Genomic DNA, 14321 nt, shown 5'->3' with positions numbered 1-14321 from the left:
AAATTCTTATTTTTTCCCTCAATGGTTTATAACTCATTTCTGTCCTTAATTATTTTCGTAGTCAAATGGTCCCAGATTTGGCCCTTGATAGCCCCTTCAGTCTGGCTTCTTTTTCCTTGTGACATGCATATATATATACATATATATATATATGTATATATATATATATACACATACACACACATATATACACATATATGTATATATACACACACATGTATATGTATATGTATAGGTATATGTATATACATATATGTGTGTGTATATATACATATACATATCTCTCTTTCTCTCTCCTTTTTTTTTAGCACTTTCTTACTTTCTGGCATAAGACGTTACAGGCCCATCTTGCCATCTTGTACCTCCCTCGCTTCCTCCTTCCGCCTTTCAGAGATTCCTGGTTTTTGATTTAGATGTGCTGTTCTGTCTCAAAATCACAGAAAATCTCATCTTGCCTATTTATTTACTCACCAGCCCCAGTTCCTCTCCAGCCAAAGCCCACCACCACCACCACCACCACCACCGTCACCATGAAAACTCTGGGCCTATCTGATTACTTGTTCTACAAGGTCAAGGTCTGTGAGTCTTTCCTCTTGCCTGTGTCACCTCCTTCCTGGTGCAGGGTCATTTCAAATGTCATTTCCTTTTTACGCCAGATAACCACCCCTGGCCAATTTAACTGTTCCCTTATCTATGTTTTCAAGGCACTTTTTACATATCTTTATTATGGTGTTAATCTTGTATTATTGTGCTTTCGTTACATTTCTGTCTAGACTGAATTCAAAAATTTTTAGATAATCTGGGCAAAAGGTATTAATTTTCCCTATTTTGCAACAGAACACAGGACAAAGGCCCTCAATTACAGCCAACTTCTGTCATTTATTACTGTAGGACATTAGGCAAGTTATTAAACCTGTCTGTGCTTCAGTTTCTCCAACATTAAAGTGTGGATGATAATAAATAGAAACTGCCACATAGGGCTGTTATGTGAATTAAAGGAGTTGATATTTGTAAAGAATAGTACCTGGCACATGGTGTTACGTAAATGTTTGTTATTTAAAAGAGTCACATCAATGCAATTCAATTCAATTCCAAGTCTTCAGATGATAAAGTTCTCCTAGCCACTGTTCTCTCTTAACTTTGTAGAACTCTAAGTTTCCCCGAGAAGCAGTGGTTCTATTAGAGACGGCAATAAAAAGCTCATTCGGACTTAAGACATTAAGGCCTTAAGTAAGAGGAAGCAAAATGTTCCAGCAAACTGCTGAATTAAGGGCAAAGACCAGGGAAGGGAGCAGGTGCTCAGTTCTCCTAACTCAGGGTCTAGGGCACATGGGTTACACTCAGGCAAGGGCTACTGGGGTGGACTCTAGGAGCTGGTCCCACATGAAGTCTCTTTACCTGTCTTTCTGCTCGGCTCAATTGTGGGTTAGACATTTGGGCTCTTGGGGTGACGTGCCATGAAGACTCTGAATTCACAGTTCTGCAAGGTGGTGTCACTGACAAATAGGAAAAGTTAATTATTGCTTTATTTAGGATGGCCAAGGTATCGGCTGAGTTTCTGAATCTTATGTGTTGTACTACTGTGAAGATTACGAATAAAGTTTACATTTCCAGAGAAAGAATCATCTTATTTTTACAACTGCTCATAAAATAGTTGCACAGCTAAAATATATTATTATTGTTATATTAATGTTAATATGGTTAAGAGTGGTAGATTGAATTGTGATTGATCTGGCAGATGACAAATGTTAATTGAGTGAGAAAATTGTGCAAAAGTTTTCAGTTTATGGAACAAGGGTAGACGATGTTTGTCCATATGTGGAAAGTTACTCAGTGATCAACCTCTGTGTTAAATATTAACTATTAACAACTTAGAGTGAACGATCTGTTTTAACAGGGGGATGTTAGAGAATAGCCATTCTCAAGCTTGAACATGAGTCAGAATCATTCTTAGGGCTCATTAAAACACAGATTTCTGAAACCCACCCCAGAGTTTCTGATTCACTCTTGGGTGGAGCCCATGAAATCTTCATTTTAAATAAGTTCTGAAGTGATGCTGATCTTGGTGGTTCAGGGACGACAATTGAGAACCACATCCCCTATGTTGATTTAGAACAAACATCTCCTCACTGGCAGCACCTCACTCAAGCACCACTTGAGTTGGAATGCAATGCAATTAGATTTGTTTTAATAGGGCACTTTTTACAGTCAAATCTCTCAACCACGTTTAGCACTTTACGGACCAAGACAGCCATCACTTAATTATTTCTCCTCTAGAAGAAGAAAAACAAACAAACCTTAGTGATAGAAATTTTAAAGGAATATCATAGTTAATTAAATGTAGCAATAGATGCAAGTTTCTGATATCTTGATAACTAAACATATTAAGACTTCCTGGTGCTTGCCAATATTTTTATGAAACAATTGAAAAGTATATCCATCTAGGATATGGTCTTTTACTGGGGAGCTGAGAGCTGATGACCAGCAGGTGGCGCTCGGAGTCAGTCATGGTGGCCTGGATAGGGTGAAAGACAAATCCAACAAGGAAGGTGTCTGCTTTAAATCCTCAAAGTAAGGTCCTCTCAACCCCTTGTCATAAAATACCCTGAGACACACATCTTGGAAAATCGAAGTGTCAAGCTCAGCATCTTTGCTACATTTCAAACTAGGTAATTACGTTCTATCCCAAAGGGAATCTGTTTTATGTATTTGTGTCCTTTCTAGGTTATAGGTTTCCCAAAGGCAATGATCTTGCCTTCCGTTCATTCTATATGATGCTGAAGTGAAACACAGTTTTACAATAACAATTTAATTATTCTACATCCCTCTGAGCTACATGACGACCTGTTATATAATTGCTAGTAATATAGAAATGTGCCTGCCTCATATAAACCCTAGCAATAAACGGAAGTTTTTATTTGACCTAAAAGTAAATTGCTTATTTACTTGTCCTTTACAATATAAAAAGCCATTTCCCTGCCATCCCAAATTGTAAGTCATTATCAAATAAACAACACTGCATTTTAATCTGTCATTTTTATTGTCTGCAGAGGTTTTTTAACTACACACAACAAATACTTTGATATAATCTAAGATAATAAAATAGTTGAACAACTTTTTTTAATTTTAGATTTACATTTGTATAGAAACAATCTGGGGAACTCCTCACCTCACAACCAAGGTGTCTAAAAACAGTGATTCACCAGCATTGCTTTAAATAAGTGTTTGGTTAAAAGTTGCAGTTTTCATTCTCAACTGAAATGTGTCTCCATGACTTTCCCTTGGGTCCAAAGCTTAAGACCACCTTGGGAAGGTGGCCAAGAAAAAAAGGACAGTCACTCTCCTCTCTGTCTTCCCCTTGTGTGGAGGACAGTGATTGGAACAGGGTTGTCATAAAAGCCAGGCAGAAATCAATTGCACATCTCTAGTTTTCAAAGATCAAGGTCATCACATGTCTTTACCCAACAACTCCCTCTCTGTAGATATGAAGTTCCATCATGCTGGCACAGCGCTTGCTTGCCCCCTGAACGCTCCTTTCCATCACTAATCATGTCAGTTATTTCGGATAGGCTGTGGCCACTGTCTGTACGTCTTCCCTAAAAGCTGGTTATTTTGTCACATTTAAATTGTATTTATCCTTTGCAGTATGTCACTTGCATGCTGTGTCTTGGGCCCAGTTAGGGTGTCCCGTCCCCTAAGAAACGCTTCATCCCACCCTCAAATCCCCAAAGTGCCTACGCGTGAAGACCCCCCAGGGACAGCGACTTCAGAGACTGGGGGACTCTGGCCTATATCATCCCATTAATCTTAGTCCACTCGTAGATGTCTTGTTCGCACACTATGTCGGAGTTGATGAGGAGGTACCTGTCGCCCACACAGAAATGTTTCTGACAGGCGGCACATTTGAAGCACTCCAGGTGATACACTTTGTCTTTCACGCGCATGGTCATCTCATAGGCGCGGATCCGCTTGTCACAGGAGGCGCAGAGACCGTCTTGGCCAAAAAGCCTGAGGGGAAAAAAGAAAGAAAAGCTAAGAAGACACAGGCAGAGGCGGCACTGGAAGAAAAGATTTGAGAAATAGGCGGCAATTCCAAGATGTCAGGAAGCCAGGAAGAGCTGGGTCCAGACAGAAAGACTCCTGGAAGGAAGAGGGTACTCTGGGATGAAACAGTAACGTGGCATTTGCGTTTGCATAATGCATCCCTTTTCTGCGTGCGTGCGCGCTCTCCCTGCCGGTAGCACCTCTCTCCACACCTCCAGGCTGCTCCAGGGCCCTCCTCGGTGGAAAAGACTCTCAGCTGAAGTGATCTGAGTTTCGAGGTTAGGAACGTATCGAGTGTCCCTCACCCTCTCAGGGAACTTTCATTTTAGAATAGGAGCTCGAGCAAACCCCTGGGGGGTCCCTTTGAGAGGGCACTGACCAGGAATGCAATGAAATGGGCATCTTTCTGAGACTCCCAATTCTATCATGTCAACAGCCACTAATTCCACCCATGGGACGGTTGGTCTTGAATGCCTCTATAAGCTACAAAGGCCATCTCCAGATGACTGTTCATCGGGGCCCCCCGCCTCTGCGAGACAAAAACACGTGGGGCAGTTAATTATGCCTCAGAGGTCTGGAGGACAAACAGTATCTCTCCACATTGAAGGGAAGATCTTAATTCAAGGTCCTTGCTGCCCCGTTGGCATGAATCTTTGGAAAAACTTCTCTTTTGACACTGAAATCAAGACTCTCCCAGATCTCAGCAGATGAGTCCACGAGTATTTCAGTGGACCCATCATTGATTATTTCAAGCAACATTAAATGTCAACGTGGGAGATGGAACACGCTGAAGCCTAGTCCAGTGGTTCTCAAAGGGGCAGCACCAGGGAACTTGTTAGCAATGTAAACTCGCAGGCCCTCCTGACTGAGACACTTTGGGGGTGGGGGAAGGCCCAGCATTCTGTGTCTTAATGAGTACTTCCAGGTTGAAGTTTGAAAACCAGCCTACAAGAGTGGAATAACACAAGTATGGGAATCAGAAGACCCACATTCAGTCCCGAACTAGCCCTGAATACCTGAGTGACTCTAGAGAGAACTCCGATTCCTCTGAGCCTGTGAAATGGCAGTGAGCATAGCATTTACGTCACTCGGCTGTTAGAAGGATCAAATGGAGCATGTCAAAGCACCAACAGTCCAGGGCTAAGCCAATGCAGGTTGTGTTTTAACATATCTTAGTTGTTCCCAACTGTGCCAGTCTTGCTACAGGAAGTCATTTCCACACATGCCTGCTAACATGGCATGTTAGCAGGTCTTTTCCACATAAAACCTTTAGGACAGTTTTAGGTAAATGCTTGTTTTCATTAGCAGAGAATCAATTGGTTCATTTTGAGACGTGGGAAGGGAAAAAGGGCAGTTGACAAATTTCGAAACATTTGGGCAAAATTAATGGAATCAAGAAGTCGTGGTCTGAGGGTGGAGAGCTCATTGTCACAGCCAGCGCCAGCTCATTTCCCTCTGAATCCTGCTTTCCATTTGAAGAGCTCTGAGTGTTTTCAAGGCACCACCTGGGAGCAAACTCATTACTAGGGGAGAACATTTTATCCCAAAGTAGCAGATGGTGGAGCTGTAGGAAACTGCCACCTTGGAGGTCACAGAGTGGAAACACAGTTCTGGTTTCCTGCCTGTTCAGTAAGTTGGGTTTGGGCCTGAGCAAGGATAAACGGCTCACAAAACAGTGTACATGGAATGAAGCCAACTGCCTGCAGTGCGTGACCCTTAAGGAAGGACAGCGTTTATTAAAGGGAAGTTGGGGGTAAATTACAATACACTTCAGGCAGCTAATGAAGGGAAGGATGAAGGAGTAATATTTGGGAGACAAGTTTAGGTCCTAGCATCACCGCTAACTAGCCAGGTGCCCCAGAGCAAATGACATCCTCTCTCCCGGCTTCTGTGTCTTAAGCTGGAAAGCAAGGAAACTGGAAGGGAAGGCCTCTGCAGCCTACCTCCAGCTCTGGTATTCTGAGATTCTACTAATAGTAAAAATACAGCAGGACTTGACATCTAACTTGAGCATTCACCTCTGGCACCAAGAATCCATGCCTTAGGCTGAATATCCCAGAAGCAGAGCCTGAGGTGAGAATTTATTGAGGATGTGTTCTCCGGGGGAACTAGTTAGGTGGCAAGGGAAGCTGGACAGAAGGGGAGGAAGGCAAGCAAAACTGCATCTCAGGCAGAGGCCCTCAGGTGGGGAAGCTTTGGCCTGACCCAGTGGGGTATCTGAGGTATAAGTTATTATGTCTCCAGGTCGCCCTGGTGGCAGGCAAGATTGCCCAGCTTTGGTGCTCCAGGGATGACGATCATTGGTTAAGATGTATTAGGTGTCTGTGGGGAGTGGGCGTGCTTTTGGCTCTAACAGGTGCTAGATGGTAACAGTAAAACCATTGGGGGATAAGGGGGGGGTGGTACATTGAACACAAAACTTGGTAAGAAGGGATCTGAGGATCTGAGGGGAGCTGAGCCAGCACTGACATGAACAGCTACTGTTACGTTCCCAACAACACACACACAGCACAGGGTTTAGATTCTGTGTGTGTGTGTGTGTGTGTGTGTGTGTGTGTGTGTGGTGGTGGTGTCTCATGAATATTTGAGGCTAAATGTTTGAAAAGAAATATAACAGGTAAGTCAGCCATTGGAAATTCTCAGGAGAAGTTATCCCAGGAGCAAGAAGGACTGAATCCCATCACAGGACCCATTTAGTCACTCCTCCAACTGGCCTTTTTAAGACACTGCCAGATATGTTACAAATGCATGTAAACAAGTCCAAGGCTAAAGGACCATCGCTGAAGCAAAAAAAATAAAAAATAAAAAAGACTTTTCTCCTCTGTCAAGAGATGTCACATCTTAGGCTTTCTCCTGCCTGTTTTAATAACAATAATGTAAATATTAAAGGATGGCTGGAACCGCCTGCACTAACACAGAGTTAATTAACATGTTGCCTAGGAATGTAGCGGGGAGAAGAATTATTTCATGTCACCAAGACACAAGTTAATTAACATTGGGTTCTCCCAGACTATTTCTTTCTCTCCTTTTTAAAAATGGAAAAGATGAACAAGACCAGACAGCACCGGGTTTATTCTTGAATGTTATATAAAACCGTAGAAATAGGGAGAAGCCTGGGCTCTTCTGACCTTACTCTATCTGCACTTCATTTAATAAGATTCAAATGATTTGACAGGGATGTAGTCAGGGGGCCCAATGGGAATCATTTGCCAGTCTGCTTTCTGCATTGACTTGGCAAACTGGTAGTGAGCTAAATCAGGTCTCTCTTCATCCTGGCTCTATTTTCTTGTAACTTAAAATAAATTGACCAAAATTATAATCATGATTTCTCTGAACCACCAAATTTGCAAGGAGTTTATCAGGGAATTTACAAAAAAAGCCTATTCTATCAGTCTCCTGGTAAACAGATAAGCTTCCTTCCTGTGGAATTGCCTGCAGGTTTTTTTTTTGTTTGTTCGTTTGTTTTTAATGCAAAATGTTCTGCGGGCAGGTTGGGGATTGGGGAGGAAGAGCTGGACTGGCAGCCAAGGGCACTGGAGTCTAAACAAGCTTCGTGGGGTTGGGAGGTCCTAACGTATTAGGGCTGCATGCTCCACAGACTGTCTGCCACAGGAAGATGGCAAAAAAACTGACAGCTACACAGTTGAGCAGATCTGACAGTAGAGGGCACAGAGTTACCTCCACAGCAGCTAATATGAAACTGGAAACACTGGAACATTCCGGGCAAAGGAATTCATTGAGTGACGGAAAATTCACACGGCTAATAGTATGACCTGGGGCATCAGAGATGTCCTCAGCACTTGTGTCACTGGTGTTGCAGAATTCCTATTTGCCCTTCCATTCTTCCATCTCTGTTTTCCTTAGACAGGAAAAGACTTAATGATCATCTCAGGAGGGTTGGTTACAAGAGCATCTACGATCTATTTGATACTTGTGCACCAAGCCAAGCACTTTACATGTATTACCCCATCGAATCTTCACTTCCTCCTTGGAAGTACGTATTATTATTATCCCCATTTTATAGACGAGGAAGCCAAGGTTTAGGAAAGTTCAGTAACTTGCCCCAGCTCATAGAGCTAGAAAGCAATGGTGCTGGGGCTCAAACCTACAACTGACTTCAGGGCCTTCCTACGCTCAGTCAAATTCTTGGAGGAACATGCCTTCTATTTTTAAATTTCTCATCACATAATATTCAGGTCATACAAAAGAATATTTATAACCTGTAGCTATGCTTTGAAGCATCAAATGAGCTCCTAAGAACCCATCCCCAAACTTATAAAGGATGCTGAGTTTTGTGTGTATCATTCTCTTGCCTTTAAAACATTAGTATTTGACCCCACAGGAATGTATCCCTGAGAACATGCTTCTCAAACAGGAAGAAACGCCAACTGCTTCTCTGCGTGGGGCAGCGGGGACTCAGCCTCTGCAGCCTGCCCTCATTCTGGCAGGTAGCAGGATCAGGGGGAGATCGACGCAGACTCAGGTGTTTGTGGGTACCCAGCCTTCCTGCTTCTGAGGGCCCCAAGGAGGGGGACCAGGAGGATACCTGAGATAGTCTCTCCGGCAGAGTTTCCGGCCCAGCTTGTAGTAGAGGCGCCGCCCCACCTCGCCCAGCCGGCACCCGCAGAGGTCACAGCTGAGGCAGTCCTCGTGCCAGTACTGGTCGATGGCCTTCAGGAAGTAGCGGTCCCCGATGTTCTGCTGGCAGCCTCCGCATGTCAGCAGGGATGGGGGGATCTGCAGCACTTCATCCACAGGCTCCCTGGAAAGAAGGCCGAGCATTAGGGACAACCTCATTCTGGTGAGATAAGCATTAGGGACAACTTCATTCTGGATTCCGGGGGTCAGGAATCCTTGTGGGCCAAACAGGGAATCTCACTCAGTTGCCTGTCGGTCACCTAAGGAGAAAGGACGGGACAACTACAGAGAGGCCCTGCCAGCATGGGATTAGGATAGGAGAGAGCTAGACCTCACATCCTTGGTCCTATAAGAAGTAAATACAGGGCGCCAAGAGACACCCGAAGCAACTATAGGTGGCACTGCCCCTGTACCCACAGCCCAGCACCCTTCTCCGCGCCTCTGGTCTCCCTTCTCTTCCCAGTCTCCCCTCCTCTCTCCTTCTCTTTCTCCACATTTCTCCTTTTCCCTCTTCCCATACCCAGAATCCAGAGCACTGCCAAACCCCAGAGGAGGCACTTGGGACTAAAAACGTTGCTTGCTGCCAGGACAGCCGACTATTTAGAGAGCTAAAAATCTGCAAATTCCCTATTGATCCTACTTTCCATCCTACCTCAAGCCCTTCCCAACTGCACAAAAGCAGAGGTGAAAAAGAAAAAAGAAAGTAACCCAAAATTATTTTAGGTTGCTTTCTCTTTCCAAAATAAAAATTCCACCAAGATATAAAAGGGTTTTTTTCACAGAAATTCCTCATCCCATCCTTCTTACCAAATAAATCCTTTGAGAAAGATCCCAGGTGTTAAGGCCACTGCTAAACTTATAAAGGACATCAAATAGACATTTCTGCATGTGAAATGTTTTACAACAGCAAAACTGATTTGGATAAAATTGATTTAGGAAAGACAATGGGGAGAAGTCAACGGTTATTTTCAAGAGAGGGGAAGGCAATTAGACTCTGAACTCTCCATCCAGGCAGTTGTTACTATGAGCCTATGATGGGTTAGTTATTTCATTCAAATCATACAGCATCTCCAGTTCACTTTGCGTAACTGGAATCTGAATACTTTCATTTTATGTTTTACAATAAACGACTTTATTTGCCAAAAGAAAATAAAGGGAGTGGAAGAAATGATTATAGCACCAATGGGACACAGGAAAAACCTAATACCTGTTGATTGGTAATAATTGACAAATGCTCTTTTGAACCTTACTCAAACACCAGTCTATTTTTAAAAAATCTATTATGTTTTAAAAAATGGACCTGCTTCCAACTGTGAAATTCCCAAAGGGAGTTTCCCCCTGGGTACCTTGAGGGTATAAATCTGTGTCTCCTATTTCTAGCTGTCACTAATTTACCAGGTGACCTTGTGTCCTGATTGGCCTGTGCCCACAGAGCTCAGCACCCATTACACTTAGGGACGAGGAGGCTCAGGTAATCAGTGTTGATGACACACTCTGACAGCTTCAGATGACTTTGTAAAGTGCACACCTCCTGATTCTTTAGGAATACGAAAACCAAGCCCACATTTTGTAGACTGAATATAAGGGTCTTTCATGAGATTATCTCCTTTTAGAACAAGGAAATGTAAAAACCCAAGCCAGTATTCTTTTAAAAAATCGAGACTTTAAAACAGTTTTAAGAGTTCCCCGAGGCCTGACTTGGTTTTCTTTTCCCCCCACAGGTTAGACATAAGGACTTCCAGTCTCTTTTCTGAAAAATAATATATCCAGCATTTTCATGCGCATCAACCCAGAATTGCATCTCTTCTCTTTCTGCAGTCCCTGGTCTTACTTGGGGCTTTTACCCCAAGTAGGGAACTTTAACACCGCTGGATGCCCTGATGCTGATGGTGCCAACCAACTGTGAAAGAGAAGAATTTGCACTTAGCTCGTGCCAAACTGCCAGGAATTAAAATGAACGGCTCTTGTTATTTACAGGGAGATGCTGGAGGCCATGGACTGTGAGGTAGAGGAAATCTCCATGACCAAGAATTCTGGCTGTCTTTCTGTCTAAATGTTCCATTTGCATATGCCTAGGCAAGTTTTTATCTGTAATTTGGAGATGCTGATCGCACTAACCCAAGTCGGCTTTGAGTGAGTGCACAATGAAGCATCTGGTAGGATAGTGTTCCACAGCAGAGAAGTTAAGCAAAAGCTATTGTGATGGCCTGAGACAGGAAAGAACAGGCTGAGATATTGGCTCTATCTGTCTTTCCGTAATTAACGATAATATCACATTATCTTTGGTGGATGTTCCAAGCCAATAACCGAGTGGGATTCACCCTCAAATTAATATTTTATATTCTCCTAGAGCCTATACATTATATTTGAAATACATGTCAGCCTGGATTTCTGGGATAATTTCTCGACAATTTCTGAGTGAGGGGAAAAAATGTGCTGCAGTAATTCTTAAAACTAGCACCTGCCTTCCATTAGCACCTGCCTTCACTGGGCAAATAGTGACGCATAGAATGGAATAGATGAGCTCCCTTCAGTGTGTGCCTGTTGTGCTATGAGGTTAGGATGTTTCAATTTTCTAATATTAGCGAAAAAGCACAAACTTTGAAAAGAGCAAACTTCCTTTAGGGCACCAAAACCTCCAGATTTATCTTCTAATAAAAAGATTAGTGACTAAGTTCTGCTGATTGAAAAGGCATTAGGCACCAATTCATCCAATTCACTTACTGTATTACTGTGGTCTTGCCCAGGCTCTGAAAACTCAAGAGCTAGGTTGTAATTCTAGGTTTGTAAAAATAAAAAAGTGAGAAAACCACCCTTTAAACCCAGTGTCTGTGCATATATATATAATTTTTCTCCTGAGAACTTAAGGAAGCTGCGTTTTGTTAGAACAAACCTAGCTCCTTATAGAACTGGTGTCTGAACCTTCAAGATTGAAGAGTGATGTTTATTTTCTCATTGGATCATGGTACTTCCTGTGTTTTATGAGAACACGCTGAGCTTTTATGCTGGTAACTGAGGGTAAAACCCAGGTATATAAACACCACAGAAGGCTGAAACTGGAGTGGGGGGCAGGGGGTGGGGGGAGAACTTCAATCAGGAAAGCACAATTCTTTTAAAGCAGGAAAAGAAAACAAAACAAAACAAATGCCTCTTAAAAGCACAAATGGACAAGTCATTAACCAGCTCCTTTGGTCTGTGTAACAAATCCCTTCAAAGGATTAGATGGGGGACTTCAAAGGAATAAAATTTCTCAAAACCAGACAGCTAATGAATCTTAAAAGGGCATTTTGTGCTGACGGGAAAATATCTTAAACAACCCTTTCTCCCCGTTAACACCAAGGAATTAGCTGGAGGTAGATAGGTTAGGAATAGGGAAACACTTCAAACCAGTAAGAGGCTCAGGAAACAAATGCGGCAAGTGGTCATTAGAGCTCTGGCTCCCAGACTCCTTGTAGACTGTGATAAAAGCTGTAAGTCTCGGCTCCCCAGAAAAATACACCTATACACAAAATGTGCACTAGCTTTCGAGGTTTACAAGGACCCCATCGGTGGACTCCGAGGGGAGGGGGGACATGCACCCAGATTAAGTCCGGATTTAGCTGTTCTAAAGTCTCTGCAGGCCAAAGCGAGCTCCGAGGTGGACGCTCCCAGCCCTCAAACGCCCGTCTTTGACGGTGCTGGCGGCTGCTCAACCAGCGGGCCGGGAAGGGGGCCGTTGGGGACTCAGGGTGACTCCACCTGGAATGTCCCCCTGTCCAGGACCAGATGGACAAAGAGAAAGGGGGCTGAAAACAAGCTTCGTGGGGGGAAAGGAGAAGAATCAAGCCCTGAACGCTCTCGGGACGGCACCTACGCGCCTCCGAGCTCCCCCCGTGCCGGCTCCCCCGTAAACTTTCCGGCCCGCGGCGGCTTCGGGGAGTGTTCCAGGTAGCCCGGAGGGGCGCACGGAGGCGCCGGGCTGACCTCCTCTCCTGCCGCCCGCCGCCCGCCGCCCGCCACCCTCCCAGTGCCCCTGGAGTCACCCGCCCACCGGGGGAGCTCCGCGCGAGGCGGAGGGAGCCCAGGGCCCGCTGCGGGCGCGCATCTGGAGCCTTCCAGCCCCCCGGGGCGCGAGGCCGTGGACGCGGTGGGGGCAGGGGCAGGAGCGCCACACTTACTCAGACGGGTCCAAGCTCTTCCTCTCGATGGCCGAGGACATTGGGGAGGGAGGGGGCGTGCCAGGCGGCGGGGGCGCTCCCTTTGTGGCGCGGGGCTGGCCGGCTGCCGGGGCGCGGACCCCCTCCGGTGCTCGGGCGCCGCCGCCGCCGCTCGTGCGCCTCCTCTGGCTCCGGCGCTCCGGCGGCGAGCTCGCCCGTCCGCGCTCAAGGACAGTCACCGCGCTCCCTTCAAACGCCAAAGAGAGAGAGCGAATCACCGAGCGGCCGGCCGAGGCGGGGACCCGGGCGCGCAGCCTGGCCCGGGGCGGCTGCAGCAGAGCTGCTGCTGCTGCTGCTCAGGACTTAACCTTCCATCCCGGTCCCGCCGCCGCCACCCGGTCCGGCTCGGCTCGGCTCGGCTCGGCTCGGCTCGCGCGCTGTCCCCGGCCACGCGCCGCCCGCGGGGATGGTGCGCGCCCGCCCGGCCGCCCCTCGCCCCTCGCACCTCCGGCCCGGGTCGCGGCGCGCGGCTCGCCGCAGAGGGCGAGGAGGGGGCGGCGGCCTGGGCGCGGGGAGGGGACCTGGCCGCGCTCCCCGGCTCCCTCCTCTCTCGGGAAGGTCTATTTTCGCTCAGCTTCCCTCTGTCTCTGGTTTCATTTCCTTTTTCCTGATCACGATTCAAATACAATAGAAGGAAATCACATTTAAAGAGACAGCTGCCCGGTCCCCCCCCCTTTTTTTCTTCCTTTTTTTTTTTTTTTGTAAACGGGGCTCCTGGGGATTTGCAATACAAACAGTAGCAGCCGCAGCAGGACAGACTTGGCTTCTTAAAGGGGCCCGCGTCGGGGCCGGGGAGAGTCGCTCAGTGGACACCTCTCCTTGGAGGGGCGGCTGGGGTGTCTCTAAATCATTCTCAGGGCTTCCCCTCTCGGCGTTTCCCTTTTGGCTAACTAAGACTGAAAGTAACATGCGGGCCGCTCGGGGAAGAAAGAAAAGACAAAAATGTGAAATAAGCACATACAGAAATGCAAGCGTTCCGAATGGCTTTCGCGCGCGTCCGGGGTTCGAGGTCCCAGGTCCGCCGACGCGGTGCGCGGGGATGCCCGGGACAGCGCGGCTGCTGGCTGCGGGCTTGTGACCGCGTGCGCGCTCTAGACGGGCGGCTGGAACTGTGCGAGCAGGGACCACACGGGCCGGGGACGCCAGAGCAGTGTCAGGGCCGCTAATCCCGGAGGGAGGGTGGTTGGGAGGGACCAAGCTGTTCCGAGTCTCCTTTCCATCTGCTGGCAGCAGGATTCCCTCCCTCAGCATCTTTTAAAAATCGGACTCCTGCGGTTAAACCGGCCCCCTGTAAAGTGCCAGTAATACTCTGCACAGAGAAAGTGCCTTTCCAATGATCAAGAGACTATTTTGCCTTGGGTCAGGGGAAGGGAAAGAAGCCAGACTTGATTTTGGAGTTCAGGTTTCCCCTCCAATCTCAGGGGGGAAATTCTAGGAAGAGGC

General features: G+C 46.3%; 1 protein-coding gene across 3 annotated transcripts; it reads right to left on the bottom strand.

The window, feature by feature from the left end:
- Positions 1–3018: 3018 nt before the first annotated feature.
- Positions 3019–14109, bottom strand: LMO2 (LIM domain only 2). 3 transcript variants are annotated; one of them, XM_081063045.1, is made up of 4 exons: positions 13840–14109; positions 12840–13065; positions 8591–8806; positions 3019–4008 (listed from the first exon to the last, which is right to left on the bottom strand). In XM_081063045.1, the coding sequence occupies exons 2-4, from the start codon at positions 12878–12880 to the stop codon at positions 3789–3791; spliced, it is 477 nt and encodes a 158-aa protein (XP_080919171.1). In that variant the 5' UTR covers positions 12881–13065; positions 13840–14109; the 3' UTR covers positions 3019–3788. The 3 variants fall into 3 exon arrangements, with proteins under 3 accessions (XP_080919171.1, XP_080919170.1, XP_080919169.1); XM_081063044.1 differs by lacking the exon at positions 13840–14109 and adding an exon at positions 13324–13467; XM_081063043.1 differs by lacking the exon at positions 13840–14109 and adding an exon at positions 13187–13424.
- Between the last annotated feature and the right edge of the window lie 212 nt (positions 14110–14321).

The sequence above is a fragment of the Rhinolophus hipposideros genome (genome assembly GCF_964194185.1).
Source record: "Rhinolophus hipposideros genome assembly, chromosome: 10".
Lineage (NCBI taxonomy): Eukaryota > Metazoa > Chordata > Mammalia > Chiroptera > Rhinolophidae > Rhinolophus > Rhinolophus hipposideros.
Note: the sequence above shows the minus strand (reverse complement) of the source record. Positions and strands in the feature narration are given on the sequence as shown.

Bases quoted from the DNA above. Each gene is read 5' to 3' on its own strand.
- LMO2 (XM_081063043.1), bottom strand. The intron at 8,807-12,839 runs GTAAGTGTGGCG...CCTTCTTTCCAG, and splicing joins AAGAGCTTGGACCCGTCTGA to GGAGCCTGTGGATGAAGTGC. The intron at 4,009-8,590 runs GTATCCTCCTGG...TTTTCCCCTCAG, and splicing joins TGCCGGAGAGACTATCTCAG to GCTTTTTGGCCAAGACGGTC.